Here is a 27,991-nt window from a genome sequence, read left to right on the forward strand (position 1 = left end):
GATATTAGGAGATAGGGATCCCTCCAGTTTGAATGTTTTCCTCTCTTTTTATCTTCAAAAAATTTTTTTTATTGAGGTGAAATTCACATAACATAAAATTAACTATTTTAAAGTGAACAATTCAGTAGCATTTAGTGCATTCACAAAGTTGTGCAACCACCAACTCTACCTAGTTCCAAAGCCCTCTTTTTATCTTGAGTTCAACAATTCCATTCACTTCGATAAATATCTATTGCACTTCTCCTGTCAGTAGAGCACCCTGTTAAGCATTTTGGGGAATAGAAATGAATAAGATTTCGAGGAGTGAACAGGATCTAAAGGAATCACACGCATCTGTCTCCCATAACTGTAGAGTAGGGTGATACCTTAGTGAGAGGGATTTGGTGAAGTGGTTTGGTTTTCTCAGACTTGAGGGTGCCTTAGAGAAGCTGAGTGTTGTGTCTCTCCTTGTGTTGTTAACCCCAGCAACCTCTCACTCTGTTGAGTGGATGTTTCTTTTAAGGTTCACCTTTGCCAGTATCTGTCTACCTATGGCACTGAGTTCGCATCCATGCTCCTTCTCTCTCTACAGGCCAGGGGTTATCACCATGCAGGCATTGTCGGAAGAGGACCGGAGGCTCTGGATGGAAGCCATGGATGGCCGGGAACCTGTAAGTAACAATTCAGGGAAGTAGAGCAAGAAAAAAGGTCCTGAGTTGTTTGTTGCTTCCTTAGTGAAATGATTTTTTTCGCTGTTGCTCTAAAGCCTTGGGTTCTCAAGACCAGTGTACTACAGGTAGTTTTATCTTCCTATGTTGATATTTGTGGCTATTTATATTTGCTTCCAGTTGGATATGGCTCCTGAGCTTTGGCCTCTGAGTCCTAAGGCATGGGTTCTGCATGATAAAACCAGCAAACCAGTTACTGCTGAGTTGACTCCAACTCATGGTGACCCCGTATATGTCAGAGTAGAACTGTGCTCCATAGCGTTTTCAGTGGCTGATTTTTCAGAAGTATATTGCCAGGCTTTTCATCTGAGGCACCGCTGGGTGCCAACCTTTCGGATAGCAGCCAAGCACTTTAACTGTTTACAGCACCCAGGGACTGCATTCTGCATGGTACTACCCTAGAATTTCCCCCTTTGTCAAGGCGGTTGTATCACCCTGGGTCCCAAGAAGAGGCAGAGTCCAGTCCGATTTTCTGAATATTTTTATTGGCCATATGATGGCTCCATGAATTAGGGTGCAAAACATGATCTCAATCCCATTTTAATAAGATAAATGATCATAAAAGTATATAGGTTATGCAACATCTTTTATCATGTCCTTCTGGTTTAGCTTCCTATCACTATAGTAACTTACAGCCCATAATAAGTAGTGGGGCATTATCAGGGTATATGAAAAGAGTTAAGCCTGGTCCTGTGATCCTTGGCCCCATTTTAAGCTGCTGGCCTCTGATACAATCTTCTTAGGGTTTTTCTGCATCTAGGTGACATGTCAAACCCATATAAGTGCCCTGGGGAAGTCAGTAAAGTCAAAGTAGTCCTGTTGTCTTGGTGCCAAGGAGATAGACTCCACTGTTGAGCAAATCTCAAGGTTACAGACATCCTGACAGTACACTCTAACTGTGTCTCACCAATAAAAGATAAAAAAGAAACCAGAATGTCAGAGGGCCAGTTAATAACACTTGCAAAGGCACTGTCCAAAGAGGGAAAGTATGCAGAAGGGAAAGCAGGCCAAAACCTCTATTGACTACAGAACTCTGTGTGGCAAGCTGGGTGTTCAGGATAGATGATTCCAGTTCATTTCTGTGTCTGTTTCTCAACCTACCCTTGTGAGGTGATCTGGCAATATTGATTAATGTACTTCCCTACTCAGCTCTTTTTTCTTTTTCCTATTAACATACAATACAATTCAGTCAGCTGAGTATAAACAAATAGTGAATCCTGGTGGCACAACGGTTAAGTGCTTGGCTGCTAACTGAAAGGTCAGCGATTCAAACCTTCCCAGCGACTTCACAGTAGAAAGACCTGGCCATCTACTTCCATAAAGATTACAGCCAAGAAAACCTTATGGGGCAGTTCTGCTCTGTCAAATGGGGTCACTATGAGTCTGAATCAACTTAACTGCACCCAACAACAAGGGTTTACACAACACTTAATAATATCACATAAAGTGAGATTTAAAGGGATATTTAAAGATTTAGCACACAGTCATATTCTAGGGTAAAAGAAAGTTACATGTCTTTATGGTAGTGATGGATGTTTAATGGAGGAAGAAATTGGAGTTGTGTTCCTACAGTGAGACACTGTGGATTTTTTCTAACGTAGTGAATTTGAGCTCTTTTAATTCAAATGAAGGAAGCCCAGTTCAGACTTGCTTAGAAGAGAGCTGGAATTATTGGCTTGTATAACTGAAAAACCCCGGGGTATAGTAGGTTCCAGGGCAGGGGTAGAATTTTTGCCTTCTGTGTGAGAGACTCGAGTTCAATTCTTGGCCAGTGCACCTCAAGTGCAGCCACCACCCATCTATCAGTGGAGGCTGTGATGCTGAACAAGTTTCAGTGAAGCTTCCAGACTAAGACGGACTAGAAAAAAAGGCTTGGCCATCAACTTTAAAAAATTAGCCAGTGAAAAACCTATGGATCACAACGGTCTGATCCCGTTGTGAATGGGATTGTCCTATGTCGGGGACCAGCTTGATACAGCTAACAGCAACAACAGTAGTAGCTTCAGGCCCATCTGAATCTGGAAGCTTAAATAATATTTAGAGTTGATTTCTTCTTTTGTGTTGGCTTCATTTTTTAACAGGTTCTTTCCATATAGTGGTGAGATGTTCACTAACTGCCCCAGACTTATCAAGAACAAGGGTCAGCACACTTTTTCTGTAAAGGGCCTGGTAGCAAATATTTTACGCTTTGTGGGCCATGTGGTCTCTGTTGCACGTATTCAACTTTGTCATTGTTGTTTAAAAGCAGCCATGGACAATATGTAAGTGAATAAATGTGGGTGTTTTTTAATAAAACTTTATTTACAAAAAGAAGCAGCAGCCCAGATATGGCTCATGGGCCATAGTTTGTTGACCCCTGATCTAGAAGTCTAGTGGAAAGAGAGCTTTAGTGTAATACTTCTAAAGAAATCCCATACTTCAATTTTGTTGGACTAAATAGTTGGACAAGAGTGAATTACCCAGACCTGGCTCACATGCCCACTGTGCTAGAACTGCATGAATGCTGGGGAAAGATTGAGTTCTCCTGGAGGGAAATCAAAGCCTCCTTATATGGCGAAGGGGAGTAGACAGTAGGTGGCAAAAATAACATAGGTTCTCCATACTCTGAGATCTATGTTCCATTAAATTTTGTATTTAGAAAGCTTGCTCTTTGATGCTTGGCCAAAAGTTAAGTAACAACAGCTTTACAGCTAACATCATACTTATTGCTGAAAGACTGAATGCTTTCCTCTCAGACTGGGAACAAGGCAAGGATGTTCACTCTCATCACTCTTATTCAACAGAGTACTGGAAGTCCTGCCAGTGCAGTAGGGCAAGAAAATAAAATAAAAACCATACAGATGGAAAAGATTTGCAGAGGATATGATTGCCTATGTAGAAAAGCCCAAGGAATACACACACACACACAACCTCCTAGAATTAATAAGTTTAACAGGGTCAAAGACTACAGTAAGGTCACAGGACACAAGATTAACACACAAAAACATCAGTCATGTTTCTAAATACTTACTGCAAACACATGGTGACTAAAATTAAAAACGTAATACCATTTGCAGTTGTCCCCCTCCCCCATGGAGTTCATACAGATCTAATTAAACATATACAGAACCTGTATACTGAGAATTACAAAACACTGATGAAAGAAATCAAGCAAGATCTAATAAATCAAGAGATGTAAAATAGTAAAGATGTCAGTCCTCCCCAATTTGATCTATAGGTTTAATGCAATTCCTATTAAAATCCCAGAATGACTTTTTGTACATACAGACAAGCCTATTCTAAAATTTATATGGAAAGGCAAAGGAGCTAGAATAGCTAAAACAATTTTGAAAAAGAACAGTAAAGTGGAAGGAGTCACTCTCTGAATTTTAAAACTTCCTTTATAGCTAATCAAGCTACAGTATTAACAGAGAGGTAGACACATGCATCAATGAAACAGAATAAAGAATCCAGAATAGGCCCACACAAATACACCCAGTTGGTTTTTGACAAAGGTGCAAAAACTATTCATTGGAGGAAAGATGGATAGTCTTTTTAACATATGGTGCTAGAACAATGTACATCCATAGGCAGAAAAGGAACCTCAGTTTAAACTTCACATCTTATACAAAAATGAATTAAAAATAGATCATAGATTTGAATGTGAAATGTAAAACCATACAACTTTTAGAAGAACACCTGAGAGAAAATCCGTGGGGCCCAGAGCTGCTAGATGGAGAGTTTTAGACGAGACACCAAACTCATGATCCATAAAATAAAAAAGGGATTAATTGTTCTTCGTCAAAAATAGAAACTTTTGCTCTGCTACAGACCCTGTTAAGAGGATGAAAAGATAAGCTACAGGATAGAAGAAGATATTTGCAAAGCCTATGTCTGACAAGGGATTGCACCTAGGATATATAAAGAACTCTCAAAACTCAGCAGTTTAAAAACGAACAATCCAATTAGAAAATGGGTAAAAGAAATGAAGAGACATCTCACCAAAGAGGATAAACAGATGACAAACACATGAAAAGATATTCAACACCATTAGCCATTACGAAAATGCAAGCTAAAACCATAATGAAATATCATTACACACCTATCAGAATGGCTAAAATAAAAAAGTGATGGTAATTCCAAATTAACCAGGGTGAAGAGAAACTGGATCTCTTATACACTGCTGGTGGGAATATGAAATAAGACAGCCACTCAGGAAAATCTCTTGGCAGTTTCTAATAAAACTAAACCTGTACTTAACCATATGACCCAGCAATCGTTCTTGGGCAGTTATCCCAGAGAAATGAAAACTTACGTTCATACAAAAATTTACAGAACAGTGTTTGAAGCAGCTTTATTCATAATAGGCCCAAACTGTAAACAACCCAAGTCTTCTTCAGCGGATAAATGGTTAAGATACTGTGGTACATCCATACAATGAAATACTGCTCAGCAATAAAAATAAACGAACTATTGAGGCACTCAACAACTGGATGGATCTCAGGGACATTATGCTGAGGGAAAAAAACCAGTCTCAAATGGTTGCATAATACATGCTTTCATTTTTATAGCATTGTTGACAAAGTTATAGAAATGGAAGATAGCTTAGTAGTTGCCAGGGGATGGGTCAGTCGGGGTGGGGTGGGGGGATGCGACTGTAAAGAGGTAACGTAAGGAAGTTCCTTTGTGGTGATGGGACAGATGTATCTTGATTGTGGTGTTGATTATATGTATGAATCTATACATGGAGTATAATTGTATAGAGATATGTGCACAAACGCACACAAATGAGTGCCTGTAAAAACTGTTGAAACCTGAAGAAGGTCTGTAGTCTAGTTAGCAGTATAGTGCGATGACAGGTTTCTGGTTTTGATACTATATTGTAGTTAGAAAAGATAGCATCATTGAGGGAGGCTGGGTAAAGGGCCCATAGGACCCTCTCTACCTTTTTTGCAATTTCCTGTGAGTCTGTAACTTTTTCATTCTTTAAACAACAAGCTAGCTAGTCAGGGAAAATTTTGAAATGATTCCAGTGGATTTCCTTCAGTTTATGTTGAACGTGGGTTGACATGTGATAGTCACTATTAAAGCCACATAAGTTTTCCTGTTAATATTCTGTGGCCATTGCCTAAGATTTGGGAACAGATGACCTCCCATGCTGAATTGGAGTACTGAATTGGACACGGGAGACCTTAGGTCAAGCTGCATAAATACCATAGCTCAGAGAAATTTTAGAGAACAGCAAATTTCCTTTTGCCAGTTCCTAATAACCAAAGTTTTCGGTCCTTTTCTCGTTGCATATTACTGGTAAGCATATTTGCTAAAAGCAAGTGGGTCAGGATCACCAGCAGCCTACCATCATTGCCAACACATACACACCCAATCTGAAGTATTTATTATCCCTTTACTATTGAAAGATGACTCAGAAAGTCAGTGGAACTGATGGGTGATCTGAAACCTCAGAGCTTGAATCGGCCTGTTTTAACTACACTCACGTACATGTATTCCTTTGGCTGTGATTGGTGGTGTCTGTCTGAAACTGCTTTTATTGCCTCTTATTTTAGAGGTATTACTCCTGCTTCACATCCCAAGGATTCTTTAGTTAAATTAGAATTTTTGTACTTTGAGCCAATACTTGAATACTTGACAGCCAGAAGGTTTGAAGGTTGGCAGATTCCAGAATTATGTGGAATTAGACTAACCAAAACCAAAAAACCAAACCCTTTGCCATCGAGTCAGTTCTGACTCACAGCGACTCTATAGGACAGAGTAGAACTGCCCTGTAGGGTTTCCAAGGAGCAGCTGGGGGATTCGAACTGCTGACTTTTTGGTTAGCAGCCATAGCTTTTAACCACTGCACCAGAAGATAAAAAACAGGTGGTATAGCATCAAAGATTGTGTGTAAATGCATGTAATAGGTTGAAACGTGGAATTGTCACTTTTTGTAGATCAGAGATGGTCAGATATTGGCAATTTCATACTGTTCAACTTCATAGCGGTAGAGCAGAAAGAAGCCCACACCTAGGCCAGTATCACACTGTTCTTTATGGAAGAGGGAACGCTGCCCATGAAAGGCTGGTCAGTGGTTGATCTTGGGTGGATAATCCAGGTCTCCTAGCTTCCAGCTCTGTGCTATTTTTATGACAGCATACACACACTGCTGAATTACTAGGAAGCCAGAGCTGAGTGATGTTATCTGTCTTCACTGTAAGCAGAGCTACTCTTTTGTGGCTACTGTAAGGGAATAAGGGAAAAGAAGGGGAGCCTAAGGCAGAACCACTCTTCTAATAAAGGACCACTTTACTTCTTTTCCTCACCTCTGTTTTTAAGAAATCTTTTATTTCAGTCCTTGAGGACTTTGAGACTGAGCAAAGTGTGCCGTTCTCTCACCCAAGCTCTAGCTCCCTAGTCCTGCAAGAATGTATAGAGTAAATGGGCAATTGCATTGCATCAGATGCTCTGGTTCCTAATCTGATGATTGAAAGAGTGAGCTGTTAGAGTATTTTAAAGGAAAAAGTAAGATTGATTACTGTTAAGATGAGATTCCAGGATCAAAAGCAGGATATCATGGTGGTTAAGAACATGGGCTCAGGCAGCCTGGGTTTAAATCCTGCCCCACCACTTATTAGCTCTCTAACATGGCAAACGACCTAACAACCTCTCTGAGCATATTTCTTCACTTGCAAAATGGAGATAATAATGATAGTTGTGCTTACCTTATAAGATTATATGTAAAGTGCTTAGTGCAATTCTTGTAAACAGTGAAATGCTCATTAAAAGTTAGTTCTTACTGTTCGTCTTTTTGGAGAAGAGGGGCAGATCCTGGGATACCTGGGTTCCCTTTTAACTCTGTTTCTAAACTGCTTGGCTCAGTCGAGCAGCTTATTTAAAGTCACCTTGCCCTGGTTTGCCAGAGTACAGGGCACAGTCTGCTTTCACTAGTATGGAAAATGTGATTTCATTCAGCAGTCAGTCTGAACTTTCAGGATATGAGTTGAGGAGCATGAAGTAATCTTTAGCCTCTTTTGCTGTAATGCAGCCCAGGCCTGGCAATTCATAATCCCAGCTGTTTGCTAAGCTCAGCCCACCAGTCTACTTCTGGTTTTCTTTCCTTGGTAAAATAAGTGATTGAAAGAGTATGGTTGGTTAAGAAGGAGTGGGGTGAAATCGTTGAGCTGTAATGTGATGATAGAGGCCCCACTCCTTGCCAGATGGAGCCATGGTTTGGAAAGGCAGTTCTGCCCATTTCGTGGAAGCTCTCTTTGTAATATCACATGGTGTGAACTGGTGAAGAGTCTGAAAGTACAGTCCCCAGTTTGCTTTTTATTGCCCCTTCCCTACTCCCTTCCAGTCCCAAGCTGCTTGTAAGTTGGATTATACCTGCCTATCATTTTGTCTGTGTGTCTTTTTCACTTACTGGATCAAGAGGTCTCTTGCAAGCTTAATCTTTGACTCGTGTGTGTTTTTATATAGGTGGAATTCATAATAGGTACATGTTATATCTCCCCAAAGTGCTCAAATTTTAAAAGAAATGTAATAATGTTCACTTCTGTTCTTTTTCCCTTTGGTTAGATGTCCTTCACAAGAACAATTTCTCATGAAAATCAGAGAATATTTAATTGAGTAACCTGAACTATAAGCCAGGAGCAAAGAGAAGGAGGTCAGAGGAAATTGTTTTGTGTTGGAAAGCTGATGAAAATTTACCAAGAAATGGAAATTTTCATAGCCAGAAGATTTTTGCTTGAACTTTATGACTTGTAACATGCTGGTGGTGCTTATTTGGATCATAGGCATTCTTAGGCATTCTTTCAACATTCAGCAAACATTTTAGATTGGCCACTGTGATGACATTGAAGATGCCAAGACGAAGAAGGGCCATAGTAAGAGAAATTTTGTTTGCTGCTCTTTCTCCATTGCCTAGCACACTGGCACAGAGTGAAACATTCAGCAAATATTTGTAAAATGAATAGAGTCAAAAGTAAAGGGAAAGATTGAGGATGACTAAAGGGTTTTTTTTTTAAAAAGGGAGTTGGGTTGCCTACATTACCTGAAACTGTGGGTAGATTTGAAGTTATTTGAATTCCTTGATTTATTCATTTAGATACATATCTCCCTAATTGTACCAGAATTTAACTTTAAAAGATCTTTAATCTATTTTGTGCCATGGGTTACTTTAAGAATCAGGTGACGACTTACAGACCCTTTCTCAGAAAATGTTTTTAAATGCATAAGATTAAAATATAGTGAAAACTGTGAGAGCTGGAACTCGATGGACTGCCTTGTTTTTCCAGGTCTCCCAAGTTTTCTGCCTTTGATCGGGTGCATTCTTACCACTTTTCTATTGCTCTCTATAAGTGGCAAATGTTTGAGTTTTCCTTCTCTGACAGGTTTCTTCCTTACACAGGTTCTGGCTTTTGTAGGTTTTACTGTAGGTGGTTTACAGAGGAAAAAAGTATACAGAAATAGTTACCAAAATAATAAAAATATCTGTGATGTAATACATACATGCATCTATATTGAGTGTCTCTCAATCTGTCTTTTCTGAGGCCAGCTCTAACTCTGTATCTAACTCTAACTTTGAGTATCCTCTCTGACACCAACTGCAAATGTAGTGCTTCCTCTGACCCTGACCACCAGAGCTAGGTCAGCTCTCACAAGTTAAAGGCCGCAGTCCTCCACACTGCCAAGTCTGCCTGAGATTTCAGATGCCAGTCACAAGCTTGGGGGTCCTCAGACCTCCTTCACTTCTGACTTGCTGTCTAAAAATTTGAGGATTCCCATTATCCCCTTGACTTCGGTAATTCATTAGATCAACTCTCAGAACTTAGCAAAGTGCTATACCTACAATCATAGTTTTATTATAGCAAAAAGGATACAACTGAAGATATGTGTAGGGTGAGACCTGGGAGAGTCCCCAACACAAAGCTCCCATATCCCACAAAGGGACACATTACCATCCCAAGTACCAGTGTCTTTCACTATCCAGGAATCTCTCTGAGCTTCAGTGTCCAGATTTTTTATGAGGGTTTCATTATGTAGCGTGATTGAGTGGCTCATTGTCCACATGGTTGAACTCAACTTCCAGGCCCCTTCCCTGAGGTCAGGCTGTATCATGTGGTGGGTCTTTCTGGCCTGGCCAGCCCCTACCCAAGAATTACCTCAATAACATAATCTGTTAGGTAGGTGTGGTCTACAGTTTCTCTATGAATAACAGAGACCCCAATCACTGGGGAAATTCCACGTGTTTAGAAATTACCACCCAGGAACCAGGGACAAAAACCATATTCTTTGGATAAATTTAATACCCCACAGCATTTTTATTACCACATTAGATAATAAGATATAATGGCAAGTCTGGTAACTCCTATAATTTTGAAGTAATGAGGAGTATAAATGATGTTTCAGGTCATCTACAACAACAGTAATATGGAAATATCTGTGATTTCTTTTGGTGACAAAGTCATAGGTACTGCTATTGCCACTGTGGTTTGTTGACCACATTCATATTTGAAGAAAATCCTAAATTTCCATTAAATGTTAATGCAAATAAAGGTGAACTTTTTCCCACCATCCAAGTTCATGATGTTGTTGTTGTTAGTTGCCATCGAGTTGATTCCAACTCATGGCGAACCCGTGTATACAAAGTAGAACTGCTTCATAAGGGTTTCAAGGCTGTGGACCTTTAGAAAGCAGATCACCAGGCGTTTCTTTTGAGGCATCTCTGGATGGGTTCAAACCACCAACCTTTTGGCTGGTAGTCAAGTGCTTAACCATTTGAGCCACCCAGGGAGCCATTGAAAACCTGATGGAGTCAGTTCTACTTTGAAACACGAGGGCTCACCATGAGTCAGAATTGACTCAATGGCAGCAGTTACCTGTGGTTTCATCTCAGAGAAGAGAAGGAACATGCTTCACTCTCTATACCTATTCAAGAGGAAATTCATTGTTCTGCTGCCTCCCTATTTTGTTAACTCTACACACAGTTTTATATTTTCTGGAAGTTCCTTCCTCTGTTTTTGTGGCCTAGGTTAACTACTGCCAAACATGCTTTTAGGCTGTAACTGAAAGTTTCTATCACCAGTTAGTTCCTCGTTTGAATTAGAATTAAGGCTGATTCAAGAGTTCATCTGAAAGGAATGACATTTTGGCAAGTCAAGAATTTATCAGAGCCTCTGGTTATGTGTATGAGTGTGTGCATTAGCTCTTTTTTTATTTTTTAACTTTTTATTTTGAAATCATTTCACACTTACAAGATGTTGCAAAAATAGTACAAAGAATTCTAGAATACCATTCACCCAGATTCCCCAAATGTTAACATTTTACATAGCCACGGTACAATTATCCAACCAGGAAATTAGCATTGATACAATACTATTATCTATTTTACAGACCTCAGCTTTTGCCATTTGTCCCTCTATAACCTTTTTTCCTGGTCCAGGGTCCAATGTGGAATCACACATTGTATTTAGTTGTTCTGTCTCCTTAGTTTTTAAAAAATCTGGAACAGTTAGAGGCTTGGCTTTTTCATGGAACATTACCACCAGCAAATATCCAGATAGTTGAAATCTCCCATCAGGACAATATCCTATGTCTGTTCCATTCTTGGAGTGTATTGGGGGACTACTGTCAATATCCTCCGTCAATCTAGCTAATAATTCATTCTTTCCACCATTAAATTACTTGTGTTTCTCTTTTTCTTCTTCTAACGGCTCTCTGCTATATTATGTTCATGCTCATGTTTATAGATTTCCTTGTACTGTATCTATTTCTTTTGAATGTTTTGTCTTCCAGTCTGTTGACTAGCATCATGTATTCTTCCTTGTGCAGTTTCCTGTGTTTATTATCTGTATTGTAGTCGTTGGTTTAAAGACATTTGAGGCCATAATATGATCTTAATAGACATACCATAGCATGACCTGCCCCTTCTAGCAGCAGCCCTGATTACTGCTGAACCTCTCTCTGCCAGATATTATGGCACTGGGTCATGGGAATGGTGACTATAGTTGGATTAGCTTCAGTTTGTTTTTTTTTTTTTTTCTCTGTGGGAAAGGCAGTCAATAAGAGAAGGATCTTTTTAGAGTGACTTTGTTCATTGGAAGAGTGATTAAACTGGCTCTTATGTCCGTTTTTGCAACTTCCTCTTATATCTTAAAAGCCAGAAAGTTGTATATTTGTTAGTGATCAAATCAAGGGTGGCGTTTAGAATAATATGTTGACAGAAGGACCTGGAGGCATTTTGAGTATTAGGAAGTCTGTGAATTAGGCTTTTTGTTTTGTGGTGAGGCATGGAGCAAGATAAGCATTTTTGAAAAATTATCTTTGGGTTTGCTGAATCGAGGTCAAATCAGGAGGATTTTCCCCATGACCCTGGAAGAAAACACCAGAACAAATAAACACATCCTAAAAGCATAGCCATTTTCTAGTCTGGCTCAAAAATCTTCCCTTTTGCTCATCTGGAAAATAGTGCAGACGTGTGGTCTAGTGGTTACAGCCAAAGGCAGAGCAGAAGGAATGCAGCCCTGGCCAGCCCCAGCCAGCTGCCCGTGCATCCGCATGCTGTGTGGTCTTGACCCGATGCCTAAAAAAGTGAGGCCCCCTTTCAGGCTGCACCCCCCCATGCACTTTTTACCACTTTACTTTTAAGAGCAAAAAAGAGAAGGGGGGAAGGAACCCAGAAACTAAGCAGAGATTCCTCAGGTTAGACACATGCTGTCTTGCAGTTAATCATTGCTAATTACTTTTGTTTTCACCAAAAATTTTAAAAGAGCTTTACCACAGCCAGACTGAGGCAATCATCAGCATTCTTGGGGTAAATGAAAGTGTGGTTGTTACTTTTTTTTTTTTTTTAATATGGAATGCTTCACGAATTTGCGTGTCATCCTTGCGCAGGGGCCGTGCTAAGCTTCTCTGTATCGTTCCAATTTTAGTATATGTGCTGCCGAAGCGAGCACGCTTTTTTAATGCCCAGCATTGAAATATATTGGAATACCTTTTTATTTTCTCTCTTGGAACTACCTTGCTGGAAGTATTTGTTGGCTATGACAGATATCTGAATAGACACTTTTATCATTTCTCCACCTAGTTCACATCTCCATGCATTGTCATCCCAGGAAGACGGCAACTTATTGAGGGCAGGGATAGATCATGTCCTTTCTGTCTTTAATATTTCTATATATGATGCTTAGTAGAGTGCTGTGAAATATAATAAGCACTCATTACTTATTGAATTAGCTTGGAGGTGATGAATTAAGTGGAGTTCTGTTATCTGCTGTACAACTGAGTTCATTTAGTTCATTTCCATGTTGAGTGTCTTGGGTTCTGGTCATTATCAGGCCACTATAAATAGAAATCCACGAAGGCAAGGATCTCGGCTTTCTTGTTATTCACTGCATCCCCAGCCAAGATTACACGTCATACTGATTAAAAAATCCATGCTCCATAAATATTTGTGGAATGAATGAATGTAAAAGAAAGCACCCAAGGATGCATTTCTTTTCTTAGCCATAGGCTTTGCACTGACTGTATGTACTTTTATGTTTACTCCTACTCCATTTCCTGGTGATTGTTGGTGTATGGCAGAAACCTGTGTGCTGCACCAGAGGAAGTCTCAGGTCTGAAAACTTATTAGAGCCCTCAGGATCCTGACTGAAAAGTCTGTGGTCTTCCAACTGTTGTATACTGTCTCTAGCACCAACAGTGAAATTAGGATTTACGGGTTTATGTATATCATATAAATATATGCGTATATCTGTGTGTGTTATATATATTTTAATATATTGTGATCTGCCAGCTCATCTTAAATTTACAGAAAGCATGTAATTGTGGTCAGAGCTCTGGTTCCTGGAGGTCAGGTGGGAGCACCAGCCTCCTTGCGGCCATGCTGAAGAGGCTAAGAGTTGATAGATAAGAGTTGATCTTGGCTGCTTATTTCCTGAGGTGTTCCTTTAATTCAGACCTTTAGTTAGAAAGTTAAAAATATATACCCTAAAAAAGTATGTATGTGTGTGTGTATACAGGTACACATACACATATGCACGCATAACGCACACCTGCAATGATGAGGTACAACAGAGAGCATGGCAAAAGTCACTCATTATACTTCCACAAAATGGGTTTCACTCTGTATGTGAGTGATTTCTGTTATCTTAGTTCACTCCATTGCAGGAGCCAAAAATACCAAACCAAACCTGTTGCTGTCAAGTTGATTCTGACTCATAGCGAACCTATAGGACAGAGTAGAACTCTCCCATGGGGCTTCCAGGGAGCTGCTGATGGATTTGAACTGCTGACATTTTGGTTAGCAGCCAAATGCTTAACCACTGTGCCACCAGGGCTCCTGTTTCAGGAGCGAAAGGTTTAAATGCCTGGGCTTTGAGGTCAGCTAGCCTGAGTTTCAATCCTGATTCCGTTATGGGACCTTGGACAATTTACCTAATTTCTCTGAGCCTCAGCTTATCTAACTGTAAAATGGGGAGGTAACAGTGCTTAACAGATTGGAGGAGATAATACATTGTCTTACATCATTTCAGTAAAAGTTACCTCTCCAATTCACAGTGAATTTCAGAGATTTTTAGATTTTATATATGCCTGCAATCTATCACATCATTATTGAGAGTTTAGCAAGACCTATCCTGATTCTATACTGACTACCTTTTGGGCTAGTTTTAGGCAGTGGAGCTATGATTCTGAAAAACCTAAGCATGATATATTTTATTTTTTGGAGCAGAGCTTGGGAAAGAATATAAAGCAAAAAATAATACTAAAAAAATTAGAACTAAAAGTTGGAGGGAAATGCAATTCTGAAATCATCAGGTCAGTTTTGATAACCTTATGTCAATATAGTAACAGTACATTAAGCAAATATAGAAATGTTCTATTGATGTTTTCTGGTTTAATTTCCAGAGAGATAGTTGAAGAACCTTGGCACATGGGATTTATGGTTGCTCGGGAGTGGATGCAATCCTGTCCAGTCTTTGTTGCAAAGGGCTTACAGGCTAAGTGACTAATATGTTCCTCTCTACGAACAGTCAACCATTGCAGCAGGCTTAGGACCAGAGCTTTATCATTCTCTCCAGTTCCAATAAGCCTTCATTTTTGCCTCTGTCATCTCTTTAGCCTTAAAAGCCAATCATAATGAATATTGTCCTTTCTGCTATTCTGTGGTTATGGCCAATATTACCCAATCAGAATCGGTTTGTGACGGTTAAGATCTGGTCAGTTCTCAAGACTGTTTAGTACAGTGTTTTAAACTCTGCCTACCATGTAGGTGACTTTGTCTATGTATTCATCAAGCTCACAGGAGGATTGGTACAGAGGACTTCCACACCAAGGGCAAGTTTGAGGAGTGACAAAGGAGGGGGTAACTGAAACTTGAATAGGTTTCACTGATTTGGTGAGCCAAGGTTCTCACTCTGGGATCCAGGGAAGGACTTGGGGAGGGGCAAAGTAGTAATGTCTGTGAACCCTCTGAAGTTGCATGCAAAATGTTTGTATACCCAGGTATGCTAAGGAGCAGAGTGCATAGGATATATTAGCTTGTCAAAGGGATCTGTGGCGCAATGCCAAAAAGTACTAACCTTGGACCTGGTAGTTTCATGAGAATAATTATTTGGAGTTTATCTGACGAGGGCTCTCTGTTCTTAATACCCGGTAAAGTAATGGTCTGTTGTTTCTCCTGGGCCCACTTGTGAGTTGAAGGGGACTTTCGAAGGCTTCTGTGCTGAGTGCATGTGTCTACTGTCTGCCTGAATTTTTGAGCTTGCCCAGAGATAAAATACAACTTCATTTCTTTCATAGATGAGTTATTCAGAGGACAAACTGAAGTGTGTGTATGTGGGGGACAAGGGGGTGAGTAGGGAGGCAGGCAGGCAGAGAACAAGATACCTTGGAGGGGTATTTTTAGTCTCACCATTGTGTTTCTGCGTCAGATTGATACTCATGATATTTACTTCATTTTAATTAGTGCTTGTGCTTTCCTTTTTGGAACTGCCATGATTGAGAATTAAATTCAGGCTAGTGGTGTGATTTTTTTTTTAACCTTTTGGTTATTGTTTAAGAAGTTTTGCTTGCAAGAAATAGTAGTATGGATGCTGTACTTTCTTCTTCCTGAACAACTCCATTCCTTTCAGTTTCTATTCCCGGTTCAAAGAAGAAATCCTGAAGTCATTCCTTTTTCCCTGCTTGCTCTATTTCTTGTTTGGTTCCGTTATTGTTATTGAAATGCCTTGTTTCCTGTAGTGACACCCAATCTGAGTCATTGACCAAGAAAGTCAATATCACGGTTATAAAAAGATCTATGAATCTATGCTTGTTTTAGTTAAAGGTATCCCAGGCCGAATTATGATAGACGCCTATTTAGATTAGCGAGTGCTATTTCTCAAATAAATATAGACCATAGAAATGGCGACATGAGTTATGTAAAGAAGAAAACAGCTGGTGGAAGAATATGGGCTTAGTTGTGTGGAAGGTTAGTGTCTGTTAGAGGAGCTCCTACACCTAGACCAGGTTACTCTTATGGTACGCTTCTTGTGAAGTAGTTTCTCCAGTGAAAGACATTTGAGAAGTGGAAACAAGACTTTCTCCCAAAATGGTCATCGGTTTTGGAATACTTTTGAGGAAGGAGGGCCAATTTGGGACTTGGGCTGAGTTCTAATCTCAGCTCTGTTATCAGCTAGCTGTGGACTTTGGGCAAGTTAGCTCACCTTCAGAACCTAAAAAATAAAGAGGCTTGTTAGGGTAGTAGGTATATTAATTTTTAGGATCTTATCAGTCTTTAAGGCTCTTTCTAGTTCTGAGATGTGAATCTAGATCTTTTGACTAAATAACCAGTCAGGATCTGGCCATGCAGAGTAGCTGAGATTCCTTCCTGGGGGGAGAGCCCCTGCCGTGCTGGCTGGCTGCTTGTTTAGGAGGTGTTTCTGCATCTACTGGGTTGGAGGTGAGAAGACCAGGAGAGGGGTGCATGGGTTGATAGTATAATGGGTTTGCAGTTATTTTCTTTTCTTGATCCTTGCGTTTTAGAGATGTCACATCTTTGCTGTCAACATTTCCTGTGAGTAATGCCTCTGATTGGGGAGCTTTCTCTTCTGGGTGTGTTTTTGTTTTGTTTCTTTTTCTGTTGTTTTAAGTCAGATATACTCAAATCTGTTTTGGTGTTTGCCTGGAGGTGGCCTTCTTATTCCCTTCAAAGTTCCGTATAGACGTTGTAGTATGGCTGTGAGCAGAAGAAAGCCTTGGTTCCTTGGTGGAGGAAGGGGGCAACTGTTGCTTGAAAAGTGAAAAGTTCTAAAACAAACGAACAAAAAAGATCCTGACTGTTCCATGGGCCATTATTCTGTTATTCTAAGGTAGAAACAGGTATTTGCTCCTAGGAGCTTGATCATTGCTGGACTCCCATTACCACTGGTAGTTGACTATTACTGTATTTTTTTATATCCCAAGTGTACTTTATTTTTTTTAAGTTAAAATGGTAGTGGACACAATGGCATGGAAAGAATATAACTTATAACACCTTGCCCCCAGCTAGTGTATTTAAGTTGTGCTGCGGTCTAGTTTGACAGACGAACACCCCATACTGCAGAGGAATTCCCCTCACTGGATTCCCACTGCCAGTCCCCTTCAGTGACACATGAGAGGCTCTGGAATTCAATTCAGTGAACATTTGTTGAGTATAAACTATGCACCAGCCACTGTATTGGTGCCGAGAGAGTTGACAAGCAAACAGATCAGCCGCCTGCCGTTGTGTCATAAATAGTTTCCTTTTTCCTTCTCTTGTACCTTTTCCTGACCCTGTGCACTGCACTGGTTAGTTGTTCTAAACTGAACATTTTCTTTTTTAAAAGCTCCATGCAAGGAAGTCTTTGTGCCCCATGTGTACATAGATGTGGTGCATTATAGCTTCAGAGTCTCATTTCTCATAGGTTTGGAGCTTTCAGTGGTCTGTTTCAAGCACCACTTCCTTCTTTTCTAGCTGGCTGGCTCTTCGGGGGCTCACCCTGGAGGACACTGTCTGTGTCGTGCTAGTTCACTATTTTGGGACTTGCCAAAATTAAGGCAGACTGTCTTCTGTGGACGAGATTGTTTTTTCATTCTTTTGCTATTTTGGTGAGGTGGAACTTACAGAGCACCAAATGGTAGGAGACCAGCCACAAGAGTTTTACTCTCCCTCTTTCCCTGTAAGATGCAGGGATAAGGTATTACCTCTGCCTAAAAGTAGGCTTCTTTCAACTCACTGTGTGGGATTAGCTGCAGAGCTGTGTCAATTTGGCACAAGAGAGTACACTAAGCAGAGCCTCAGTCGATGTGGTCTGTCCAGGGTAGGGTGTACCAATGCTGGAATCATCTTCTTCAGACCTGGGTCTCTGGTAGCATCTGATCATAACTCTTACTTCCCTCGGACCACTGAGGGGCAAATTTCCCCCATCCGTTCGCAGATGGTATAAGGCAAGCAAGTAAGCTGTCTAAGCAAAAGTTGTTTTTTAGCAAATGATTTGCAAACATTACGTTTTCTAATCTTGCAGCCCATCTCTGGGGGATATTGTTAAAGACCACCAGACATTAGTCAAGGTTTGTTAATCCCCTCTTTCCTATGAGATGGAAAAATGTTAGACCCCATTAGGGCATTTTTCTGAGGATTTCTTATTCACCCAATCTAGAGCCCAGACCAGGCTGTGCTTTCTTCTCTGCTTCCAGAGTTTTGACTGAGCCTACGCCCACCCCTTTGACTTCTTATAGAGTCCTTTTGTTTTTGTAATAGAAAATTCCCAAGATTACCTCTGTGTTTTCTAACTAGCTGATGAATTACCCTCCCCTCTGAGGGTAATTCATTTAGTTGGTCCTGTTTTCTCTCCAGCTCTTAGCTCTCTGCTCTCTTTTTGTCTAAAAGCATTCAGCTTCCTAGTTAGTCCAGACTACCCAGCTTTCCATCCGTGATCTCTACACCCTTCCCTCTTGGGAGCTTGCCAGGTTCCCCCGCCTAGGTCATTAACTTTTTCAAATAGCACAGTATCTGGCACATAGCAGCACTCAGCAGAGGTTGAATAAATGTATGAAACTTGACTCGTACCCAGTGGTGCTATGACTGTGACTCAAATGTAATTCAGGTATTTTGACGCCAGCCTGATTAGATCTAGCCCTGTGTCTTCATGGGGACCTTGGAGGGTCTGTCTTAGGTTTGTTTATTTGTTTGTTTAGGAACATGCAGCATACCTATTTACTGAGATATCTGACGGAGGGACAGTTCCTGTATTGCTTAAATGCCATCAGTTCTCAGGCCTGCCACTGAGTTAATAACCACTTTTGTGAGGGGGAGGGAGTAAGAAGAAAACATTTTATTAAATATAAATAAGGATGTTAAGATGTATTTGAATTTCAGGAAAAAAAAATGTTTTAGAATCAAGGAAATACAGTCTATAGAAACTCTTAGTGATGTGCTGTGATTGGCCTGGAGGACTGGATAGGAAAATTATGTAGATAGGAGGTCTTTTTGGGAGAGGATTAAGAGACCTCTTTTAAAATCCAGTGACTGCTATGAACTCTGTAGGAAATGAACATACCCACAAAAGAAATTTTAGCATAAAATTTATGGGGGTTTATAGATTCTCTGAATCTACCCAGGTTGCAAATGCATCAAACATTTTAGAATAGAAGTGTCCTTGTTTAACTCTGTTGGGAAAGCTTCCCAAGGAATGACCGAGGAAGGCATTTTATAATGTTTTTTGTCAGGAATCTTGTTTAGGTTATTAACACCAAGAGACTTTTTAAGGCTTTAATAGGGAAAATGGAAGTAGACAGTGACCAGTTCCAGATGTTAGTGTCCTTGTAGGCTGTCTCTTTAGCCAGGATGCCTCTCATGTCCCTATTCAGCATCTAGCACCATCGGAGTGAATCCTTGTAAAGCTCGCTGCTTACTTGGCTTCGCTCACTCGGAATGCCAGAATCTTGGCTGCAGCAGTGAGTGGAGCCCAGCCAGCCCAATTATTTCTTTAGAACAATCTCCGGAGGGCTTCTTTTACTCTGGACTTTTGAAGACAACAGAGGATTAGTTGAGAATGCTTAAACCCACAATCTATAATGAAGCCATGCATGGTTTTAAGTATAATCATGGAGAGTAGGGGTCCTTGTTTATCTTTTTATTATCCGAGTTCCTGAAGTTAGAGGAGCTTAACTAGGAAGCAGAAGGTATGATTAACTTAACTGATGACTAACCACTAATAAAATTAGTCACCACTCTAGCATTCCTCCCTGCTTAACACTGTCATTTCTTTTAGACCATCTTGTCTGTGTCTTGGTCTCTCTCTGAAGGGCTGATAAACATTCAAAAGCATGACAGAGAGAAATTATTATTAATTTTACAAAAGATTTTCTGAAGCTCGGGCATGTGGTCTTGGAGAAATTTTTGAATCGTGTGCATAGTCATGGATAAGGTGGACCTGGCAGAGTGAGAGCACTTAACAACGTTGAAGAGAAAAATAAATGAGGATGATGACATGCTAGGTACTTGAAAGGAGATTGATTTAAATCAAAGGTTTATGGATGGACTTGAGGCAAGTCGATGAGGCCTTCATTTGTTTTTGCAGAAATGACCATCATTTTGATAGTCCTGTTAAAGTTGAACTTTAAGAGTCTTACAGTACTACTAAAAAATCTTGTAGGAAAAATTATATCTCATATCAGCTCTTAATTTATTCTTTTAAGATTTTGTGCACAGTTAAAATAAGAACTTAAATCTTATTTAAATGTAAGCTACCAAACTAAACCCAAACCCGTTGCCGTTGAATTGATTCCGACTTATAGTGACCCTATAGGACAGAGCAGAACTGCCCCATAGGATTTCCAAGGAGCAGCTGCTGGTGGATTGGAACTGCCAACCTTTTGGTTAGCAGCCGAGCTCTTAACCACTGTGCCACGAGGGCTCGTAAGTATAAAGGAATCTTATTTTGATTATTTGTTATTTGATTACTCAAGGTAAAGTTCCAATTAACTTCCCTCCCCCTCTTGCCCAGGACTACCATTTGACTGTAAAATGTTGGTCCTCATGTTACGAGATTCACTTTGTGGCTTTGTTTTTGTACCAATTATCCCCTGGTAATGAGGCCCTCTTTCCTGCACACTGAACTATGTATAATAGGCAGTGGGTTTTGGTACAGATTCTAGATCCTTCTCACTAAGGTGAGCCTCTGTTCTGCTTTGCTGTAGATTTCTGTGCTGCACAGTTCTTAGTCCCTGCTGCCCTGTACTGGGAAGCCTCTTCTTGGCATACTGGTGAACACTGCTTTTTATAGAAAGTGCTCTGGCACTCTGAATGTAATGGCGACTCAGTGCTTGTTCCCTTCTAGAGACAGCCTTGTTCAGCTTAAGCATGGAGAATTTAGCAGTCAGATTGCTAAGGAATCTTGTGCCTTTCAAAACACTGCAAATATCTCTCTCCCTCTCTTGCTCCTCCAGCCCCTTCTCTCTCTGTCTTTCTCCCTATCTCTAGCGCCCTCCAGCTCCTCCCACATTCACACATTACCTTTTGCAGATGCTCAGGTGTTCATTCTGGAAAGGTACTTGAACCGCAGCACCGACCTTTGAAATATACTCCAAATTTTTATTTTGTAATATTTCCGTTAAGAATGACTTGCAGCTTTAACATAACACGAGCACATTAGATGTGACAGAGTGGAGTGTGAGTAAGGGCCCTTCTGTATTTTTTAAAATAAAAATCAGTAGTGAAAAATTCAAAGGACAGATATGAAAATTTGAACAGAGCACTTCCACCTCCACTAGCATACACATTTGCACCCAGATTATGTTTTAAACAAGTTTTAGGATTATGCTGACTCAGCTTTTATGCAGCGATAAGCTGTGTAAAATGCCTAAATATTTAACTGCCAGAGTGAAAAGCCTCTGAGGTGCTATTATAACCAGAGCTAAAAATAAATGCACCAATCAGATATCAAATATATTTAAAATAAGCAGTATAAGCAGAATCTTGTTCTGCAGCCTTTCTTAAATACCTTACCTTAAGATACAGGTGTGCCAATACATGGGGAAAAAAATAAGTGCCCTTGGAAAATTAAATATATAGAGAAAAAATGTGCCTACTTGTTTTTAGTTCAAATTTCTAATGTATTAAGGAATGATTAATTTCAGAGACTGTCAGAGCTGGAAGAGACCTTAACAGTTATCTTGAACATTTCTGTCATTAATAGAAGAGGAAAGGTCCAGAGAAGGAAAGTGAATTCCCTGAGGTTGCATAAGTAGGGTAGTGTAAGAGCCAGTGCTGGAACCCGGGGCTGCTGGCTTCTAATTTTACCCTCTTTTCCTTATGAAATGCTATTATATGGACATTTATAAGAAGGTCATTTATTCATTTATTTCATCATCATTTGGCAAACATACTGGACCCAGTGTGTTAGTTTTCTATTGCTGTGTAACAAATTACCACAAACTGAGTAGCTTAAAACAACACAGGTCCTATTCCTTGCTGGCTGTCAACCTGCTCTCAGCTCCTCCAGGAAGCCTAGTATTCCTTGTCACATGGCCTCCTCCACATTCAAGCCAACAACAGCTTGTCCATTCTTTCTCATGCTTCGAATCTCTCTGACTTCGCCTTCTGCTACTAGCCAGAGAAAACTCTTGCTTTTAAAGGGCTTGTGTGATTATATTAAGCTCACCCAGATAATCTCTGTGTCTTAAAGTCAACTGACTTGGGACTTTAATTACATCTGAAAAACCTCTTCACAGCAGTTTTTATTTATTTATTTTTAATTGTTTAATATACTTTATTTTAATGGTTTTTTAAAAATTTTATTTATTTTGTTGTTATTGAGAATATACACAGCAAAACATCCACCAATCTAACAGTTTCTACATGTACAATTCAGTGACATTGATTATATTCTTCCAGTTGTGCAACCATTCTCACCTTCCTTTTCTGAGTTGTTCCTCTCCATTAACATAAACTTACTGTCTCCTGAGGTTCCTAGCTAATCTTTCAATTTTCTGTTATCAGTTTGATCCCATATAGATGGATCTTGAAAAAGCACGGCGCTCAAGGCAGATATCACAGCCGTTTTCAAATTTGTGTGATTGAGTAACCAAGGGACAGAAATCTTGGGGAGCCATCTTTAGAGTTCTGCGTACCACACCGAACTTATCTAGTGGCCAAACTTTTGACAACTTACTTTCTGTGAAATAAAGGGGCGGGGGGAGGCAATTAGATGGGATAGGTCTATTTTTATATCCCAAGGTTCTAGTAATGGAAATGACCTCTAGGCGGCAATAACTGTCACAAAACCCAGGCACTTGATTGCATAGAAGAGTCAAAGCCTCATTATCACAGCTCGAGTTTTTCCCAAATAAGGCAGCTGGAACAACCTCATGTTAGCAAGAACTGATTGTTGATAGCAGAGGAAGAAGAAAGAAATTGTATTTTAAAAGTCAATGATCTTGGTTCAAACACTTCTGCCCTCCTAATGATGGTAATATTGAGCCCAAGTCAACATGAAGAAGTTAAGTTCCATACTCAGTGTAAAAAGAGAAAATCTATGATACAATGTTAAAAAAATTCCAATCAAAAAATGGTTTAAAGTTTTAGCACTTAAAAAGGCTTGGCTTCACTTAATAGAATGAAACTCAAACCCCTGGTATGGCCTGCAAAGCTCTGCCTCTTTAGTCTCATAGTCCAGCTTTTATTTTCCGGCATGCCAAGCTCTTTCCCACCTCAGGGCTTTTGCACGTGCCATTCTGCCTCTCTACAGTGTTCTTCCTTCAGCTTTTCACATGCCTCTTTAAGTGGCTCACTCCTTCTTCTTCAGATCTCAGCTTAAATGTCACCTTCTCAGAGAGGCCTTTCCTGATTACTCTATTTATAGTATTGTGTTACCAAAAAAAACAAAAAAAAACAAAAAAAAAAACCCATTGCCATTGAGTCGATTGTTGTTGTTAGGTGCTGTCAAGTCGGCTGTAACTCATAGCGACCTTACATATTACAGAATGAAATGTTGCCCAGTCCTGCACTATCCCCACATTTGTTGCTGTGTTTGAGCCCATTGTTGTGTCAATCCAACTCTTTGAGGGTCTCTCTCTTTTTTGCTGACACTCTGTCAAGCATATTGTCTGCCTCCAGTGATTGGTCCCTCCTGATGACCTGTCCAAAGTAAGCAAAACGAAGTTGTAAGTGTTACCACCCTGCTTTTCCCCAACCTCTGGTACCTTCTGTCATATCACCCTGCTTATCTTCTTTAGAGCCCATTTTGTTTGCTTGTTTATTATTTGTCTCTCTCCTTTAGAATGACACTTCTTGAATTAGATCTTATCTAATTTATCTTTGTCTCCCAGTTTAGATCAGGGCCCAGCACATAGTAGGCACTCAGTCAGTATTTGTTGGGTGTTAAAAAAGGAAGTCCAGAGAGGTTAAATATTCCAGTATGACAAAGGGAAATCTTGACATAAAAGGGAGCAGCACTCTGTTTTAAGAAATTCTTAAAACAACCGTGCCACTTGACCTATTCCTAATCCTGATTTACCCATTTGGCAATTGGGATAAGAATGGTTTAGTGACTAGCCCAAGGTCATACAGTTAATCATAATAAAAGCTGAGATTAACCTCCCTGGCCCTTGATGTTTTCAGCTATTCTCCCACAGGTAGCTGGTCTGTGTTGAAAATGTTTAACTTTTAGGGTTCTTGCCTTTCTTAAACAAAACTAAATAAATGGTACTCTTCTAATGTCTCTTTTGAATTGTTTTAAGTTCCCTCTCCTTATTCTCTTGTTTTTTTTTTGCTTGTGAATTCTCTTCCAAATTCATTGTTTTCCTATTCAGTATCTGTTAAACAAAAATGATGACAGATTCATCTCCCGGTGGAAATTACACGTCTTTTGAACTCTGGCTAATGTTCCTAGCCATCAGTGTTCCTGGCTTTGTTAAAACTATCATTTACCCTTTGAGATACTTGTGTGGTTGGTATCAAGACTGAATTAATGAAAACTACACAGGTTCAAGCAAAGCAGGAGAAATGTGAGTGGTGGAAAAATATACAGAAATTACTTCCAAAATACAAATTTTTTCATGCTTTATCTTCTACTGATTACACCAGATATTCCATTCTCTACTGAAATTTAAATGAGGCTTGTTCCATTTAGGCGATTCTATGTGAATTTTACCGTGGCAAATTTGACACTGTACTTTTGGGTTTTTGTTTTGCTTTTTTACATCCTTTAACCTCCGTTCAGATCTCTCATTAAGAGTTTTCTTGCCAAGTAAACAGGAATCCACAGCATACCGTATAGGCGGGTTTGCTTTTGGCTTTTAACTAATGAAAAAGAATAGGGGGGAAAAAGAGTAATAAAAGCCAATACTCTTTATGCGAAGTTTCTAGATCATCTACGTTGTTGGGGGGTAATATGATGACTAATATTGGGCATCTTTATAGCTTTAATCTTTTTCCAGCTATGGGCTGCCAGCCAGAAGATCTGCAAGGGAAGATTCTCAAGATTTTCCCTTGTTTGAGTAACAAGCCTGAATGGTGGCAGGCTTTTTTTTTAAATCTCTGGATGATAAACCTATTTATATGCAAAGCATTGTTTCCACTTGAGTGGTGAAAGAAGGGACATGAACCCCAAAACAGACAAGCCAGATGAACCAGAGGAAGAACAGAGGGTGGGTACAACTTTTTATGAGTCGGAATCGACTCAACAGCAACGGGTTTGTTTTTTTGGCGGGTTTAACTTTTAATACCCGAATATCTTACTTACAAACAGATAAATTAGGGGTGAAATAATTTATGTCAATAATTTTACCTATTCACACATTATAAAGAGATTGCGCTGGCTATTTTATTAGAATATCTGCAATGTTTCTTTACAGACCATTAAATATTTAATAGAGGGGAAAACCGAAAGCTGACATGTTTCAAGTCATTGCTGATTAAAAAACAACTGGAAGTCAAGATAAAGCAAACTTAAATTATAATGATATTTTAAGTGAACCTAGGGATCTGTAAGAAATCAAGATAAAGCAAACCTGCAGTTACAGATTTTTAATGGATTTGATATGTCTAGTTTTAAATGTTTTCTTTTAACTGACAGAAATCTGAACTGCTAGAATGCTTCTTGTATAGGATATTTGGCAATTGTAAAAAGATGTATAATATTAAAATATAGCCCTTTAAGGAGGAGCCCTAGTGGTGCAGTGGTTAAGAGCTTGACTGCTAACCAAAAGGTCAGCAGTTTGAATCACTAGCCACTCCTTGGAAACCCTATGGGGCAGTTCTTTGTCCTGTAGGGTCACTATGAGTCGGAATAGACTCAACGGCAGTGGGTTTGGTTTTTTTGGTTTGACCTTTGAGGATATAACAATTAAGTCGAGGAGATGAAGATATATAAAAAATGACAAGTATGCAACTTAAATAAGCTTAATGCAGCTTCCTAAACTTGAGGCCCCCCCTCCCCACCCTACACCCTCCCATAACCTCCATTATTCTGGTCCTAAGCTCATAACACTTGTTATATTTGTTTAATACTTTGAGTTGATTCGTTTTCATTACTTAACAAATTTCCTTTAAAAAAAAATGTATTTTTCATGATCATACTGTCACTTGCTATATGAGGGAACCCTAAAAATCAGTAAAATGGAAGGAAAACTGTCTTGTTAAATTTTAGCAAGATACTTTTGCTTGCTGCAGCCTCAGAGCTTATGCCCTGCTGTTCTCTCTGTTTAAAAAAAAGGATGTGAGCAGCTATTAAATTGTGAAGATGTACTAGTATGAAGTGGAAACTTTCTTCTTGATGATATCACAAAGCTTAAAAGAGAATAGGGAGGGAATATCTTTCTCACAGTGTGATGCAGTGTTTTTCAAGGTTGTATTCCTGGGCTACCTAAAATCATCTCATGCGTGGTCTAGGTTCCACGCTTTTGGGAATTCAGGATTAATAGTGTGCTGCTGAGACCCAGCCACTGTGATTTTGTTGGTCTTACACACTCCGGGAGCACAGAGGAGCTTTTGAAAGCCATCCAGTGTAAATAGGTGGGGTATGGTGATTTAAAGGGCTTGTGCAAATATGTAGTTTAAATTAGTTTTTAGTAGACAGTGCTCATATAAGTTATTTTCTCTCTTCTGCTCCTTTCTCCCTTGCATTTTGGAGCATTTGGTTTCTGATTTTAGTGATTTGCTTCGTAGCATGGAGAATGCAATTATTCTGTAAGGAGAGAATCCAATATTGCACACACTTCCCTTTCTCTTTGTAAGGACTCAGGACCAAGTGGAGTCACCAATAGGAAAATTGTTCTAATGGCATTCATAATATACTGCAGGAGAGAGTGTGCATACACACAGAGACCACTTTCAGGTATCTGTGTGGGGTAACTTTCGGCCTACTTGGAATTCCATGACTTACTTTTCCCTGCTCCCCAGCAGCGTTCTAAACCTGCTGGTTTAAATTTGTATCAGTCTTTTAATTTTTCAGTGCTTTCACATACCTGATCTCGTTTTATCTGCATGCCTTCTGTTGGCGTGTGAAGTGTAATTAAGAAGATAAATATTCTGTAAAAGTATGCGTAAATATTTGGCCTCCCAATTGCAAACAGAAATAACTTGGGTTATCCTCAGCGCTGCTTCCTTCCATTAGTGTGGGTAGTAAAGTGTTGATTGTAGGCGCATTCAATTGTTAAACCTCTTTAGAAAAGCCCTATGGCCATATGTATTACAAGCCTTATTTTTTTCATAGCTTGCAATCTGATAATCTCATTGCTGGGAAAGTTTATTCCAAGTCCATGATCGGGAAAGAAGAAGAATTTATAGAGTATAATCATTCATTAAGGAATTATCTTTTAACATGGAAATAATCTATATTTTAACCAGTAGGCCAGTAAGTAAATAAACTATGGCATGGCAACCCTTTGAATGTTTATGCTGCTATTACAACTATAAATATTAAACGCAGAAAAATGCTTAATAAATAGAAAATAAGATATGAGAGTATATGCATATTATGGTTACAACTGTGTAAAAAATATATATACATATGTACAAAAACCCAGAGAAGGACACAGGAAAATGAAGCAGCTGCTGTTAGGATAGTAGATTAAAAAAAAAAAAAATTTCTTAATGTACTTTTAATGCTATAATGTTTTTATAGGGAAAAATTTCAGGAGAAGAGAAAAAGAAAGATAAAAGTCAACCATGTATGCATAAAAGCAAGTGGCAGTAAGACGAAGTCACCTCCAGTTGTAGAGAGAAGTAAAATAAATGTGAATTTCAGTAAAGCCATTAAATTTCAAGGCTGTAAGAAGGTGTATGTAGTATTAAATCAACTCTTGAT

General features: G+C 39.5%; 1 protein-coding gene and 1 non-coding gene across 6 annotated transcripts in view; one reads left to right on the top strand and one right to left on the bottom strand.

The window, feature by feature from the left end:
• ARHGAP26 (Rho GTPase activating protein 26) overlaps positions 1 to 27,991 on the top strand; it is a 550,033-nt gene that overhangs the window by 200,029 nt on the left and 322,013 nt on the right. For all 5 annotated transcript variants that reach the window (XM_004381135.1, XM_023735643.1, XM_023735640.1 and 2 more), the window contains exon 11: positions 572 to 650. In XM_004381135.1, coding sequence (XP_004381192.1) covers positions 572 to 650 — 79 coding nt within the window. The remainder of the gene's footprint in view (positions 1 to 571; positions 651 to 27,991) is intronic.
• On the bottom strand, positions 12,531 to 12,637 carry LOC111821389 (U6 spliceosomal RNA). The gene has a single exon (XR_002824822.1). It is a non-coding gene; the product is annotated as a U6 spliceosomal RNA (small nuclear RNA).

Source organism: Trichechus manatus, unplaced genomic scaffold, assembly GCF_000243295.1.
Source record: "Trichechus manatus latirostris isolate Lorelei unplaced genomic scaffold, TriManLat1.0 scaffold00080, whole genome shotgun sequence".
Lineage (NCBI taxonomy): Eukaryota > Metazoa > Chordata > Mammalia > Sirenia > Trichechidae > Trichechus > Trichechus manatus.